Source organism: Bombus affinis, chromosome 16 (assembly GCF_024516045.1).
Source record: "Bombus affinis isolate iyBomAffi1 chromosome 16, iyBomAffi1.2, whole genome shotgun sequence".
Classification (NCBI taxonomy): domain Eukaryota; kingdom Metazoa; phylum Arthropoda; class Insecta; order Hymenoptera; family Apidae; genus Bombus; species Bombus affinis.
This window is the reverse complement of record NC_066359.1, coordinates 4089916-4105509: the sequence shown is the minus strand read 5'-3', so window position 1 is coordinate 4105509 and position 15594 is coordinate 4089916. Positions and strand designations below refer to the sequence as shown.

The window sequence follows — 15594 nt, the reverse complement described above, 5'->3', positions numbered from 1 at the left end:
AGCCCATCAACCAAGGTGTGATCAGACCAACAATCAAAGTGGTCAAAAAGTTAAAAGATCTATGAAATAGTCAGTAGTGAACATATGATTCGTGGGCGTGACTAAAGGAAACAATCATATCCAATAATGAACTAAACTAAAACACGAATGAAGATGAAACCATGATGTTCCACCCTTCCAGGGACAAACACGAATATTCCTTTAATTTGGCTCATCAAACCTGGCGTAACCGTCGTTATAACTTTGATCAGTTCCGTTCCATGATCGTCCACGATGCAGCATATTACATTGAAAGGATTCTGCTGGACATAAACGTACCAGCTCCTCCACGATCCATTAGTAGTTCTTTCAATGGGCCCTGGTGGCATGCTGGACGAGGTTAGCGGCCAGCCGTCGCACGGAGTCATTGAGAAATAGATATAAAATGGGTCTGGGGACTTGTAACTGCACGTGAACAGAACCCACGAATTTGCCTTTAACACGCTCGTCGCTGGCGTTAGACTTACCATCAGCCCATCTAACCGATCCAAAATATTTCATTTAATATCTCCCTCATCCTAAATTGCTTTAGAGAATTTTCTTGAACCCTGACAAGCTTCCAATAAATCTGACAATAAGTACTTCGAAGTTTCTTTCATACGTACCAGTGTATTGACAATACTGGCCCACGAACCCTGGCTTGCAGTGGCACTTCACATGGCCGGTGTGCGTCATCTCGCAGCTCTCCTCGTTGTTGTTGCAAGGACAAAGGATGCAGGAGCCCAGGTAGCTGACGGATCGGTCGCTAGTGTCTCTGTAGTAACCTGTTGAGCAAGACTCGCAGGATGTTCCAACGTATCCGGTTGGGCAGCGACAAACTTCCACTTGGACAGCTCTTCTGTTGCCAGTTGGATGCTCCACAGCTGTGTCTAGGCTTATGTCGCTAATGTAAGTGGCTCTCATTCCTTCGCTGTGGGTTGCACGAACCAAAATCGCCTCTAAGTTAGAGAGCACAGTCATCAGATCGGTCCTGGAGCTGACTCGAGGCCCCTCGGTGGTCAAACGCTTCCACTCTGATTCCCTGAATGGCACCGAGTAAGTCAATGGAACGTCAGGCTGGATGTCAATAGGATTCGTCCAGAACAACGTGATTCCATTTCCAATTAGGATAATATCTTGATCCTTGTAACTCTGAGCCCCAGGAATGGCAGTGATATGTTGAGTCAAAGTCAGACTTCCTCCATAGCTTTTAACCTTGTTGCCAGTGAAAATAGGCGGCAGGGACCACAACAAGCTGCGTCGTCTGCTATCTGGATAACGATATCCTATTTCGTTCGTAGCTAAGTTCAATTCGAAATCACGGTGGTCGATGATTTCCTGTCTCGTCGAATCGGTTAGAGTAAATCCGTGTTGGTTGTCGTATACCCACATGGGAATCTGCTGAACGTATAAGGAACTCTCGTGACATTGATCGGTCAGTCCACTGCAGTAACACTCGCTACACCCATCCGGATTTTCCGCGGACAGTCCAAACGTAGCTGGACGACACCTGTTACACTGCCGTCCCTCGACGTTTCGTTTACAGTCGCATCTGTCACCAATGTACAAGCTGCTGCGCGAACCCATTTCATTGCAATCAGTATGGTTTACCTCGCGACCTGTGCAATCGTAAGGAGTTCCTCGAGTTGCGTCACCCGTGTATCCTGATTCACAGAACTCGCACAAGTCGCCAGTGGTGTGGTGAGCACAGTTCTCGCATACTCCCGTGTCAGGATTACATTGGTTGGAGTGACCATTGCAGTAGCAAGGCTCGCACGTACCCAGATAGAGACCTTCGCCACCTCTAGTGTATCCAACATCGCAGTCCTCGCAAGATAGTCCCTTGTAACCCACTGGACAAGAACATTCCTCCACCTCTACGGCTCTTGCTCGACCTGTGTTGTACTTTTCAGCTGTATCTAGGGATACCAACGACAAAGCAGCCTCGTCGGTGTGGGTGGTATATGTGGCTTTGATCCTAATCGCGCGAATGTCAGCCAGGGCCATTAGCAAGTGTTCTCTGTCAGCCTGTGTTCCATCGTTGCGTTGCCAATATTGTTCTAACAGAGGTACGACGAAAGTCTGGGGAGTATTTGGCTCGGGAGACTCTTTGGAGAAGTATAGCAAGTTTATATCGTTGGCGCTGATCAACTCGACGTCAGCAGCATTGTTTTTCGAGCTCTGACCACCTGGAGACGGAACATAGCGAACAGTATACTTGAGGTTGCCACCGTAGGAGGTAACTTGATCGCCTAGGAAAATGCTAGGCAACTGCCAGTAGTAAACGTCGTTGTTCCCACGGTTAGGGAATTCGTTGTAGATGATTTCGCGGCTGACTGTGTCCAAACGAATACCGTCTGTGATTGGTAGACTATCTGGTGTTCTAGACTCGATGAGAGAGAAGTCCCTGACAGAATTGGTAAACGAAACTCGAATCTGTAAAACAGTATCATCTCGTGACAATCCTGTAGGTAAAATTTTGTAGGTTTTTCAATAACTGTAACGTAAAATATACTCACGTCGTTCCTGTACCAGTTGGAGGAGACGCATTTGTCGGTAATGCCCATGCAAAAGCAGCTGATGCAGCCAAATTGATTTTTCGATGCCAAATTGAACGTGTTCGCCTTACATTGATTGCAAGTAAGACCCGTCACATATTGCTGAAAACCAATACGTTAATACCATATGCATCAAAATCTATCCTTGAATCGTTCTAGTACTAATTCTCTTCATTTATCCCCCTGTACTTACTTTTAAACAGAGCAGGAATATTTCCGAATTAAACGACAGCATAAACAACATTGAGCACGTCATACAAACTTCTTCTAATTTAAGTAAGCAAGTAATTTTCTACCCTTTCACAAACGTATACTGGATTTCTAGACCAAGAAATTTAAAGTTTAATACCTTGCATCGACATCTGCCGGTGTTAGGATCCGCGATTGTACTGAGACTACCGTCAGGGTCACAAGAAGATTCGGGAACACACATGTCTCCTGGAATAAGAGGATTTCCTCGGTATCCAACGTTGCACTGTTCGCATCTACGACCTATGTATCCTGCTGGACAATCGCAGGTCGGCTGACCATCAGATCCAAGGTGACAAGTGCGTGCAAACCTGTTTCAGAGCAAGTTCAAGCAAATAGTTGTAACACAATTCTTTTGGACTTATTTATATTGCACAAAATATTTGCACGAATATTCGTAGTCTACTAATGACATTGTCTTACTGATTGGATGGATTGGTGAGTGGACAGGGGCACATTTGGCAAGGAATGTTCCTCGCAGGATCTCCATAATATCCCAAAGGACAACCAGGCGGCGCGGCTAAGTAACATTGACCAAGCCAAGGACCAGACTCTCGTCTTTCGTATCCTGGAGCACATTGCTCGCACGACAGGCCACTGTATCCTATATAAATATTGTGTTTCGTAATCATTCTGAACATAGATTCGGAAAGTTTGATAGGTCTCAGTGAATCGAATTAATATTTACCTATGGGGCATTCACATTCTTCCACATAAGAAGCCGATCCGAGTCCAGTATTCCTTACATCAGCTGTGTCCATCACTATGTTAGTGAGCCGGACATCCAAGTACGGAGAATCGTCATACTGTACTCTAACAAATAATTCTTTTGTCAATTTCGATCTGAGAATTTGTTAATAACTAGACTGCGTGATTTTATGCATTTTTGGCAAATTTGAAAGTGCAAAAATGTACAGAATGCATACAACGTGCAATGATATAGAAAATATCCAAAATATATTCAGCAAAGCAATTGTCTATCTAGTATTATAATAATATGAACTTGCATAAATATTCGCAGTACTAATAATTGGTACAAACAAATGATCCAAACGCTGGCCCTCAGTCACTGGAGAGGCACGACTCAACGTCTGGATCATCGGTTTTGAATAGATCAAACTGCTTCGCATACTTGATCAAGATATTGTCCACGTTCTCCAGTGTCATCATGATATCTTCCCTGGTGGCAGGAACCTCAGCCCACCCTTGTTGCTTGTACCATTCACCATCGAAGAACCTGACAGCCTCTTCGTTATCGTAACCCGTTATTATCTGCTTTCCTTTATGCAAGAGTCGATAATTATTTCCAGTCAGAATAACCGACGGCGCGGTGTTTGGTATGCCGGTTCCATTATAGGTTACTCTGTACTTCAGATAGCCACCGTAGGATTTCAACTGATTTCCGTGATAGTTCTCAGGCATGACGAAGTAAGCAACTTCCTGTTCCTCTCTTGAATCCAGTGGCAATTGGTTTGCATCGTACAGCTGCACTCCATCTCGACCTATACCTCTCACAGATTGCACTTGTCTGGTGATATCGTTCAGAATTTGAAGATCCGGTTGAGTTTTTACGCTTACGATACTGTGGCGGTCGAAAGGAGGTGGAATGTGATAAGTGAAGAGGTTGGCGCTGTGACATTGGGTAGCGACTCCGAAACAGAAGCAGGAAATGCACTCGTCTGCGGTTCTAGCTTCAGAGTTGAACGTTCCCTTGGGACAGATCTCCGGTCCGGTCTTGTTCACGATCACGATGGCGTCGGGGATGGCAATTACGAAGCCAGCGCTGTTCAGTGCCTCGCAGGAGTAGGCTCCTTGGTCTTCTGGTTGCATGTCAGGGCAGGAGAGAGTTCCAGTTCCGTTTATCGATGTCATGTAGCATTTAGGAGGAACGTGGCCCCAGTTGAGACGCCAGCTGATCTCGGGAGTGGGTATGCCAATCGCTGTGCAGGTTATCATTAAAGTTGTTCCTTGAGACACAATGATCATCGGTGGAGGTGGTTTCACTATGTAAACTGGAGCTAAATAACACGAAAAAAGAAAAAAACTATTGCTTGAATTAAATTCTTTACAGATTCAAAATAGCAGTGTCCGCTTAAATTCCAACAGAATTATTTCGCCTTTATTCGAATATTCTACTGTTGCCTACTACTCAGTGTCTCGAGTTCAGTTTAAAATTCATTGACAAAGACGATACATAGATATAGTATGAGTAAATGAGAAATATTATGTCTCTCTCACGTTTGTTCTCATCTCTATTCTTCCTTTTGTTGAGGAACTCGGAAGTACATGCACCGCGAGAATTACAATGTGCTCTCCCAACGAATTGAAATTTAAGCGGCTACTGTATCTAGTAAAAGAACAAAGAGACACGTACAGCATCCTACTTCGTCGCTACCGTCTATGCAGTCCCTCTCCAAGTCACAATGATAGCTTTTGGGTATACATTGATCGTGGCTGCCACAGGCAAACTCTGTGAAGCGGCAGGGAGTGCCTGGTGCGTTTGGAGCACAGTCTTCTTCGTCGCTACCATCGGCGCAGTCCTTGTCACCGTCACAGCGCCACACTTTGCTCACACACTCTGTGTTGTTGCAGCGGAACTGATTTGGCTCGCAACCGTGCGGACCTATTCAATGTAATGAATTTTCTTGTAGAATGAAGAGACCAACCTATGAGTCAGACTATGAATCTTCATACATTTAAACGAGATTCGAAGATGCAAATATGCAGAATGTGTATAAAATATTCATAAAATGGGTGAACCAAATCTCTATTTAATCGGGTTCTTGCATAAATATTCACAGTCTGATGTCTATGAATGATGACTTACTGCAACGCATCTCGTCAGAACCATCGGTACAGTCCAGTCTGCCATTGCACACGTATGATTTGGGAATACATTCACCGTTGCTGCAGGTGGCTTCGTCGTATTGGCACGCGTGGGGTTTGTTGGTTGGTGGCGGCTCGACTGTATAGAGAACAAAAGTGATGAATCGAAAATACCCTTGTTGCGTTCTCTGGGTTTTCCTTAAAAATTGCTTAAACTTGAAGATAGCACGAAAGAATAATTCCTTGTTTCAATTCTGCCAATTTATTTAAACGCAATTCTTTTAGCTCGTTAAAAGAAGGGTAAGATTAGACGACATGAAGATCAGAAGGCTGCGGCAGAATTAAGAGGAATTTTCGGAAAAAGGCCTATAAAACAATTGAAGATAGGAATAATTTTTTTTAATTTCAAAGCACGTACACTTTTCTACAGTGAGGTACACGCTCACTTGCTGACCAGGCATGGACGAAGGATAGCCAACAGCTTCGCAGATATACACTCCTGAATGTTCCAGTTGGATATTTGGTATTTCTAAGCGTCCATTGACATCTCGACTTCCAGGAGGCAGAGGCAGATTATTTCCTCGTAGCCAGCGCACTCTGGCTCGAAGAAGACCTTCGTCACGACATTGGAATACGACCTCACGACCTAATTTATGAAATAACAATGTAGTATCCTAAGAGACTCCTGCCTTTCGACGTTACGTGTTACTTGTCTTGTATTAATCGTAATGTTTCCATAAGAAGCTTATGTTATGAGAAGAGTTTTTATTGTTTTTATTGTTTAGTGTGAGTAAAACGAAGAACATGTAATGATATGCGGTGTTGTTCGTGGAATTGTTCTTGGGAAACGCTTTGTCAAAAATATATATTACGCTGTAAAGTAACTGTCTTTGTTTAGATATCCTCTTCGCATGCACGTTACTATTAAATACAATTATCTGCTGTCAATTGTAAATTAAATAACACGAAACTCCTCGCAGACATAGACGATTCTGGTATTACAATTATGAATGAATAAAATGGTCCCCTTAGATGATCATCCACAATTTCAACGAGTCATTAATCACGTTCCATAAATAAAAAAATTGCGTAGCATTACTTGCGATTGCTATCCGTAAAAATCTTACCTTGCTTCGGCGGGTCTGGCCAAGGCAAGAAAAAGATAATCAAAAATTGTATTAATCTCTTATATAGTTAATCTGCTTAATTTATAATACGTATATTTCTACGTGTAATACATAAGATACTGTGTAATACGATTATTATTCTTTTGCTGCCACTAAACTTACTTTCTTTGATCAGTTGCTCGCTTGGATAAGTCTTCAAGTTGAGACGACGAGATTCTCCATCTAGAGAAAGCAGGTAGTAAATGATCATGATAAACTATATCAAATAATATATATTAAACTTAGAATTAGTTACATACAGCAATTTTCTTCGTCGGATCTGTCCCTGCATTCTGGCACCCCATTGCAGAGAGAGGACTGAGGTACACAATCTTTGTCTCTGGTGCACGCGACGTAGCCGTGTGGACAACTGTCAGACACTGGGGGAGGGTTGTGATCTAATAAAAAATTCGTACAAGAATATTAATATAAAATACCTTCTATAATATTCTGAAACTGTTAATAATTGGGAGGAACATAAAAAGGTGTTGATACCAGAGAGATGGTACAGCACAAGACTCTACTAGAATGAGAACGATATGGTATGATCGTAAATTTAACTCAGAAGAGACCATTCGTTAATGCAATCGTATCCAGGATCATAGTTTAGATTCGTTGAATGATTTTCAAATTAATATTCAAAGCAAGCCTATACGATATTAAATCGCTTATTACTTTATGCTCGATGGGAAGTGTGCTGCTAAACTTTTGAAGAAAAGTCTTTCGAAGGAACGGTTAATGGCAGAAAATATTGCTCGGCCCTGAAAGGAACTTGAGGACTTAGCCTCTTCAACTTTACATTTTATATCTTGGCACTCGAGATATATAAACTTTAGCTCATCGGTAATTTTACGACTGTACTATATCGTTTCCACCTAGTTTGCTCACTCCATTCCCAATCTGTAGACGTAGACGATCGATTCGTGGCTATTTTTGGCCAATAAGGAATATACAGGAACCCTATTTTTAAGACTGTGTCGAAGGAATATGGTAAACCGCACTTGCATTGTTCCCATTCTGGTCTTCTTTTTAGCCAGAAACAGCATGAAAACCTTACCACAATTTTCGTCAGATCCATCATCACAGTCTATGAAATTGTTGCACTGTTGGTCAGCTCTGATGCAATTTCCATTCGCACACTGGAACTGGTCCTTGCCACAGCCTGCAAACACGTCCATGTATTGTAACTGATAGAATGAACAACTTTGTCTTGAAAAAACGATCGTGTGATCGTGAAAAAGTTTGAACGAGGCACAAAGGATCTATTACTCTTTAAGTAACGGTCTAAAGAATGAAAAAGAGCATGGACCACCAACAGTACCTAAAAATGCTAAGAACAGACATAAAATGATCGGTATATGTACACGTGTACTGGCACGCACAGAAAAATAGCGAGAGAAATTCACTTTTAACCCCTCCATACTGATCGCCTGTGAGTTTAACATTTTACTTATCGGGCCAAACTTGAGGATAGTTATTTTTGCAATTTACAGAGGAATGATAAAGTAGAAATGGAGTGGTATGCGAAATATCTCAATGGCAATTTTCCATTTCGATTTTCATCTCAATATCTCGATTGCAAGTTGGTAAATTAAAAAACAAATTAAATAATTAACTCGTGTTATCGTACGAGACCAGATTCAGAAGGTTAAGGCTTCCACTGTACATTTTTCTGTGTATGCTCGTTAATAAATTACTATGAAACTAGAAACTGCTGCACTATTCTACAACACTCAGAACATAGTCTACGATCGATCACTTCAGGTACATGTACCTTCTATCTCTAGCAAATCAAAAACTATGTCTCATGCTATAACAGGATCTACGCTAGGTTCGTACCAACAGGGATGTTCAACAGATTGTACCAGGCAACGGATGCACTAATAATTTACACAGGGATGCGTTGAACGTGTGACTGAGTTGAGTAGAATTCACTCAAGTCTCTACTCGAACAACCTACACACTGCCTATTTGGCTGCTAACACAGACTGAAAGAAAATGCAGAGTCTAGAAAATCTGGGGCGTCCAGGGTTCCAATGAAATCCTCATTAGAATCAACTAAAAATCATTTATGTTAAAGCAGAAAAAAGAGGCTTGAAAGTTACAAATTAAATTATTTTTGTCAGCAATGTAGGCGACACACCATTCCTGGATAAGTGATCGCATCTTTCCTTGGTCAAGGTTTCAAGAATCATCGTTATTTTTTGTTTGCAATTGATCATTATTTTTGAGCATACAAAATGTTTCCTTTGATCATAGATCAAACATAGCTTCGTTATTTCATTTTCTTTAGAAGTGACTGATTAAATAAAAGTTGAAAAGTATGTGCTATTTGATCAAAGAAACTGACTGTAACACAACTGAATGGATAATGAAAAAATTGGAATGAAATGAATTTGAGGGGATTGGACGCCAGCAGATCATCAAGGTCTGCCAGTGATCTAACCGAAGCAATACTGTTCGTCGGTAAAGTCGCGGCAATCGTAGAAATGGTCGCAGTGGTGAGTTTCAGGGATGCAAGTGCCATCAGCACAAACAAAATCATCCGGAGCACAACTCCTTGGAGTGCTCAGATTAGCTGGCGCCTGATAATCCGGATTGTAATCCTTGCTAGCCTGGTTCACGTGGGTTAGTCCCACCAGTGTGGTTCTACCTAGAAGTAACCGAAACTGAAACCACCTTGCACCTGGCTCTTCCTTTCTTTTAACTGTTTCTTAACCAATCGTCCATCTCTGTCTTGGAATTTTAACCCTGCAACTACTTACTATTGCGATTCCAGTCTTCTGTCTCTGAAGGAAGAGACAGTCATCGTCTGATCAACTATTTGCGATATTTTGTGTGTGATTTATAGGGCACCACAAACTGACAGTAGATCCTTTATGATTACACCAGTTAATAGTACAGATAGTGAAATTTGGTTTGCTATAATTTGGTTCGGCTGAGTGTTTGATTTCCTGTCAGTCTGCTGTACAATTTGGGCCACTTGCGACTGAATCAGTGCACGTACAAACTCGGTGCGGCACAATTGGTTGCCTCTAGCAGGCGGTGGACACGGTGTCACGGCCAAATACTGCGTGTGCACCTGGTGCGTTGCGTGATCTACTGGATCAAGTGTGCAGAACCGAATAGAGCTTATGTACAGACAGTGGAAACGGCCACGACACGGTCAGACATCAGAAATCCTCGACAGACTCAACCGGACCTTAAGAAACGTGTTTCTGATTGTAAGATGTAATTTGTTCTTGCAATAGAGGTTCTCCTTGAAGAGACTAAAGTATTTAAGTTCCTCCAACCATTTTCCAGAAATACTACAGCACTCTTTTGCATACTTGAACTAATATTACTGGCGCAATTTTACAAATCAAATGACCATTTACAAATTCCAAGCCATCCGATTATCTTTGAAACAAAGAATTATAGACCTACAAAAAAGAAGTTCACAATTTGTATCTTCTATCCCATCAATTGATGATTAATCAATTAATTATCATTAAATTAATTATCATTAATCAATTAAAGTCTCAAATCTATCAATATGTTTCTCAAGGAACGAGTCAGTTTCGAGGATGTTCAAACGGGTCAGTGTAGGTCTTAGCTGGTCCCTGCAGCCTTTTCCACCCACTTTGGGTCAGACTACGTCTCCCTATGCGACGTCTAGGACACGTTTCAGCCGGTGCACACGTGTTCCTGCCTAGTTCCTTCCCTTCAGCGTCCTAAGCTGTCTTACAGACATCTTGTGCACCTACCTTGATGACAATTCGCCTCGTCGTCTTCATGAGGGCAATCTGGGCGTCGATCGCAGACGGCGGATTGCGGAATACACGTTCCATCGCGACACGTGAACTCGTCAGCACGACATTCCGCTGGTGGGGTCACCACGTTGTCTGCAATTTGGAACATTTTTATCGTTATTACTTCTCGTGGATCACTATGGATATTTATCTACAAGTCAGGAAGTTATGTTTATTTCATTAGTTGGGATACAAGCGTCGACTATTTTGGAATTCTGCAACCAAGGTCTTTTTGAGGTTTTCAGCACCGGGTTACTGCGGATCAAGGATTCGTCAACTTCCAGACTGTTTCGAGGCTTTATCAGCTTCAGCAAACAGTAGTTTGGAGCTTGGATAAGGAGAAGGTTACGATCTCCATTTGAGTTTGACAATTAGCTGAAACTGATGTTCCAAGAGAAGCTAAATTCTTTGAACCATTTAGGATTGGATTAGTGTATAATAATGTTTCTATAGAACTCGTTACTAGGAACCAGCTGTATTACAATTTCTGGAATACTTTAAGGCTTCGTGGAGTTCGACAGAGTTCTTTTGCAAAGTCCTTAGGGTTCAGAGAGGGAGGCAGGATCTTCACGGTGCTTGGAACATGGGAAAAAGGCTTTGAAATGGTCTGAAATCCTTACTACAGTCGCGTTCGTCGCTACCATCGTGGCAATCGATGTTGTTATCGCAGAAGAAGTTCTTGTTGATGCACACACCGTTGTCGCAAGGTCGCTCACCGTTGGGGCACTCTGAAAAGACAGGCGACAGTTAACGAGGGAAAGGGTAATTTTTCAAGAAATATTCAAAAGAAACTGTGAAAAAATATATGAGAAAAGAAAAGAAGTAGACAGTATGCTCGCTTCCCTAGAACCATAAAGACCCCCATAATGCCATATACATTATCCCAAGCAATTGGAAGAAAGAGAAACTCGACTGGACAGTTGGAACAGAGCAAAAATGTACATAGACAGGTTCCGATCGATTCTCCACGGTCCAGTGGCAGAATTCCATGAGAAAGTATGGTCGAATAAGCGGCCCATGGTAATTAACCGATCGATAGACTGTCCTAGTCGAGATACCAACAAAGATAAAACCGTCAAACAAACAGCGTGCACACTGCCGGCTGTCATGCGACGTTTTAAGGAGCGCACATGTACACTGATCCCCATAGCGGAACTCTCTATGGTGTCGTGATCGCGTTGGCCGCCCGCGTTTAGAGATAGTAATTTGTAGAATCGATTGGAGTACCAATGGAACTTTACATTTCTTGTTTCTTCTTTTCTCTTTGCTCTTTTCTCAGGTCAGATCAGGTCTCGCATCTATTATGTGATATTATAGTTTGTTGAAGACTGAAGGAGGGAATTTAATTAATATGTTTGATTGGTAAACTCAAATGAAAATTATTTTCACGTCAATCTACTTTTCTAGTGACTAATTAATTTCCAATTAATTCTTGTAGATTTATAATTACCGTCAGTTTTAGAATCGAGCAATTCCTGCAACGAAGTATCCTCGTAAGATAATTTACGCATTCAGAAATTCAAATTATTCAAAGTGGAACAGGAGATGTCTTTCTGCTCTCAGCAGTTTTCACGTCAGTTTTCCAAATTTCGGATACTAACTTTATCAAGACCGATAATGAAATTCTCACATCTTCATAATCTTCTTAACGCGGAATACTCGATTCACAGTAAATTTGTTCTATATTCACGCAGCTATAGAATTGATAATACTGTCAAAATTTAATGGATGATTCTGATCGATTAAAGTGAAACTCTTGAGAAAGAATATTTCGTGCGCGCCGATCTAATAATTCCATAGAAATCAAGTTCACTGATTCGAAGTCGAACGACGTATCTTAGTGATTTCGATGGAAGAGGACATCTGTACTTTGTTACTCTTATCGATGCTGTCAATTTCGCGATTAATCATGCCAGAATCGATTCTGGTAACTGGTAAATGGGACCAAACACTAGTTTCCATTGTTACTCCGTGGGATGTGCGTGTATTGGAAGAGTGGTAAGTAGGAAAATTCTACTATGCAGCACGATAACTCCGTGAACTACGTTCTCCCTAGGGAGCCAGAGTGTGTAACGTACTTTCCAAAAGCTACAGGAACGTTTAAACGTTATCAAACAGAAAGATCTAGGCAAAAGGCGATGCCTCGTAAATCTAAGGCTATGGTGTACCATATAGTAAGTAAGAGACAGAGACAGAGAGATAGAGATAGAGAGAGAGAGAGAGAGAGAGAGATACAGAGAAATAGATAGAAAGGGGCACATACACTGGGATCGATCAAAAGTTTCCTTCTAACTCATTCTACGTTGCCAAGGAACTGAAAATTATAGAGACTTAATTGTAGAAAATTATTAAATTGTAGAAAATTCCCTTGAAACGAAGAATATTTCGTTATTAAACTTTTCCTCGACACCAGTGTGTACAGAAATACGAAAGTCTCATCCGGTTTGGCGACTTGTCGAATCCTAGGATCCTGTGTACGTGCGCTGTGCAAGACTCTTATAATCTAATATAGATCAGAATGGAAGAAAGATATATAGATAAATGTGAATATAAATATATATATATATATATGTATATGTATATACAATCAGAGAGTGGAAGAGGTATGTACATATCAAGGTCAGGCAACCTGTGCTGAAAGAGAAGACCAAAAAATAAAACAACCAGTGTATGAAAAAGAAAAAGAAGAAAAAGAGAGAGAGAGAGAGAGAGAGTGGCAAGAATGGAAAGAAAGTGAGAGACAGAGAGAAAATTCGAGCAACAGGATAGAGAATTGTTTGCATAAGAGCGTCCAATTGCATTTCCATAGTATCAATTATAAATAGGTCGTCGGAGTATTAGAACGAGATTTAAGGGGGGTGGGGGTGGGTGTAGAGCTGAAACATACAAAGATACCGTAATTGTTAATTACACGAGACTACAGAAGGGCACGTGCTCATACAGAGAGAGAGAGAGAGAGAGAGAGCTAAATTACATGAAATGAAATTTTTCATATTATTCTCACATAGATACATTCAAAAGTTCTAATGAATATTATAAGGGAAAAAGATGGAATAATAACTGTTTCACTTTTAACAGGAGAACCAACGATTTCTGTTTAAATATCATTCTGACGTTTAAGATTGGAATGGCTTCCTGTGGGATCCATTTAAGGGCCTTTTTCATATAGAATGTGAAATAATACGCAGGGTGAGTTAACGGGGCGATTGTTCATGGAAAAACGAGTCAAAAATGTACGATGCATTTTTTTCGCCCGAGTTTCTGTTTTCAAGAAAAACGACTTGAAAGTCGGTCGCGAGTACGTGTTTTTAGCGTAGCTGGCTCCAGTGGTTCTTAACCTGGATACATTTCAATATACCGGAGATAATTTACCATACAGTCTTCTACCGTTACAATTTACGCATTTGATTCTGCAATAATACCTACTTACAATTTTTTATTCGAAACTAATCACTCTTTTTACGTATCTTCAATCAAGCATATGAACATTATTTAATAAAACAGATAACATCTCAAGATTTGTTTGCCAACGGGAAGAATTAATTGCGAAAGGACTAGGAAGCTTAATTACGTCACATCAGCAAAGATCGTATTATGAAAAAACGGAAAGAGAACCACTGGAGTACCGTAGAGCGCAACGCCTTTCAAGTTCAATTTCCCTCAAAACGAAGTTTCTTACGAGGAACCTCCACTGCATCTTTTATTCTCATTTTTACCCAAAGAATCGCCCTACATAAAAACCAAAACCCACCGCTGCTAACAACCTACATAACCTAACTTTTTATCACAAAAATCAATCGTAAGTCCCTTAGATCCATCGTTAATTGTTATTTATCTTTGATTGTGAAAAGCTTCCAGCATTGATACATCTCTATTCAGAGGACAATTCGTAGATTCCATAGCCCCAATGGACAATCTCATCCTCGATGACGAGGCCCCCTGGTCGCAGCGTCGCGATTCAAACCGAGACGGCAGTCAACGTCCGACTCGAAACACGGTCGATAGGAACGCGGAAACGAGATTAACGGTTCTGCACGGCCAGACAAGAGCGAGCTGGCATTAGTTACAGCTTCTTAATTGCCGCCTTGAAGACCGACGCGCGACCAGGCAAAAGGCGGAGGGCTCTCCCCGCGATTCCCCGTACGCATCGATTTCTATTCGATGGCTTCTTCTCGTTTTTCACGCTCCGTCTTGTTTTCTCGAGCATCCATCAGATAAACCGGCACTCTCACTTCGATTTATTTCCTTGCAATCGTTCCTTGATCTCTTTCTACTTCGTTTATCTATAATTCTCTTCGGATAGTCTCGAGGAAGACACAAGAGAATTTGTTACAATTTGAGCTTCTTAGGTATAAGCTGTGTTCTGAAGGAATTGCGTGTATCGTTCGACTTTTGAGAAAACTATAATAATTTTAATTTTAATTTTAGTTTTCAGTCTGTGTGTCATTTGATTCCTAAAGTTGAAATATGTAGTCTACGGTATAAGTAAACTGCGAATTTTCACGTTGTTTTCATATTTCTAAGAAGGTAGTTAAAAAAGTAGAACCTTAATAGAAAATTGCTTTGCCTATTAAGCATTATAGAAAGCACTATACCTCGAATATTTTAAATATTTTTTCATAACATTATGTGTACTTCGTTAAATCCTGTACTTTCAAATTTCCTATAAATGCATAAAAATTCGCAGTTTGCTTGTAAGACGACACAGCTTAACCCAAACATTTCAAATTACGATATCAATTAAAATAAGCTTTGAGCTAGTGAAAGTCCAAAATTTTTTACAGGCAATTGTGCTGCGTACGTGCATATCGAGGTGAGAGTCCTCTGATATTTGATAGTGTGCAGGATGGGATATAGCTGAAAACGAAGAAACGATGAGCGTTAGAGAAACGTGTTAAAGAAAAGCTTCCATTTTTTCCTCAGGAATAATTTTTCATGCGAGGCGTCCCGGGAAAATGTCGAGATCCAACCGCGGAATAATTTATC

General features: G+C 41.1%; 1 protein-coding gene across 15 annotated transcripts in view; it reads right to left on the bottom strand.

Moving 5' to 3' along the window:
- Positions 1-15594, bottom strand: part of LOC126925425 (basement membrane-specific heparan sulfate proteoglycan core protein) — a 190090-nt gene that overhangs the window by 13285 nt on the left and 161211 nt on the right. For all 15 annotated transcript variants that reach the window (XM_050740938.1, XM_050740939.1, XM_050740941.1 and 12 more), the window contains 17 exons: positions 11229-11336; positions 10564-10701; positions 9264-9470; positions 7875-7979; positions 7078-7215; positions 6941-7000; positions 6779-6793; positions 6070-6297; positions 5653-5790; positions 5200-5448; positions 3958-4843; positions 3514-3638; positions 3249-3429; positions 2926-3136; positions 2538-2678; positions 645-2454; positions 221-517 (listed from right to left, as the gene is read on the bottom strand). In XM_050740938.1, coding sequence (XP_050596895.1) covers positions 221-517; positions 645-2454; positions 2538-2678; positions 2926-3136; positions 3249-3429; positions 3514-3638; positions 3958-4843; positions 5200-5448; positions 5653-5790; positions 6070-6297; positions 6779-6793; positions 6941-7000; positions 7078-7215; positions 7875-7979; positions 9264-9470; positions 10564-10701; positions 11229-11336 — 5037 coding nt within the window. The remainder of the gene's footprint in view (positions 1-220; positions 518-644; positions 2455-2537; positions 2679-2925; positions 3137-3248; positions 3430-3513; positions 3639-3957; positions 4844-5199; positions 5449-5652; positions 5791-6069; positions 6298-6778; positions 6794-6940; positions 7001-7077; positions 7216-7874; positions 7980-9263; positions 9471-10563; positions 10702-11228; positions 11337-15594) is intronic.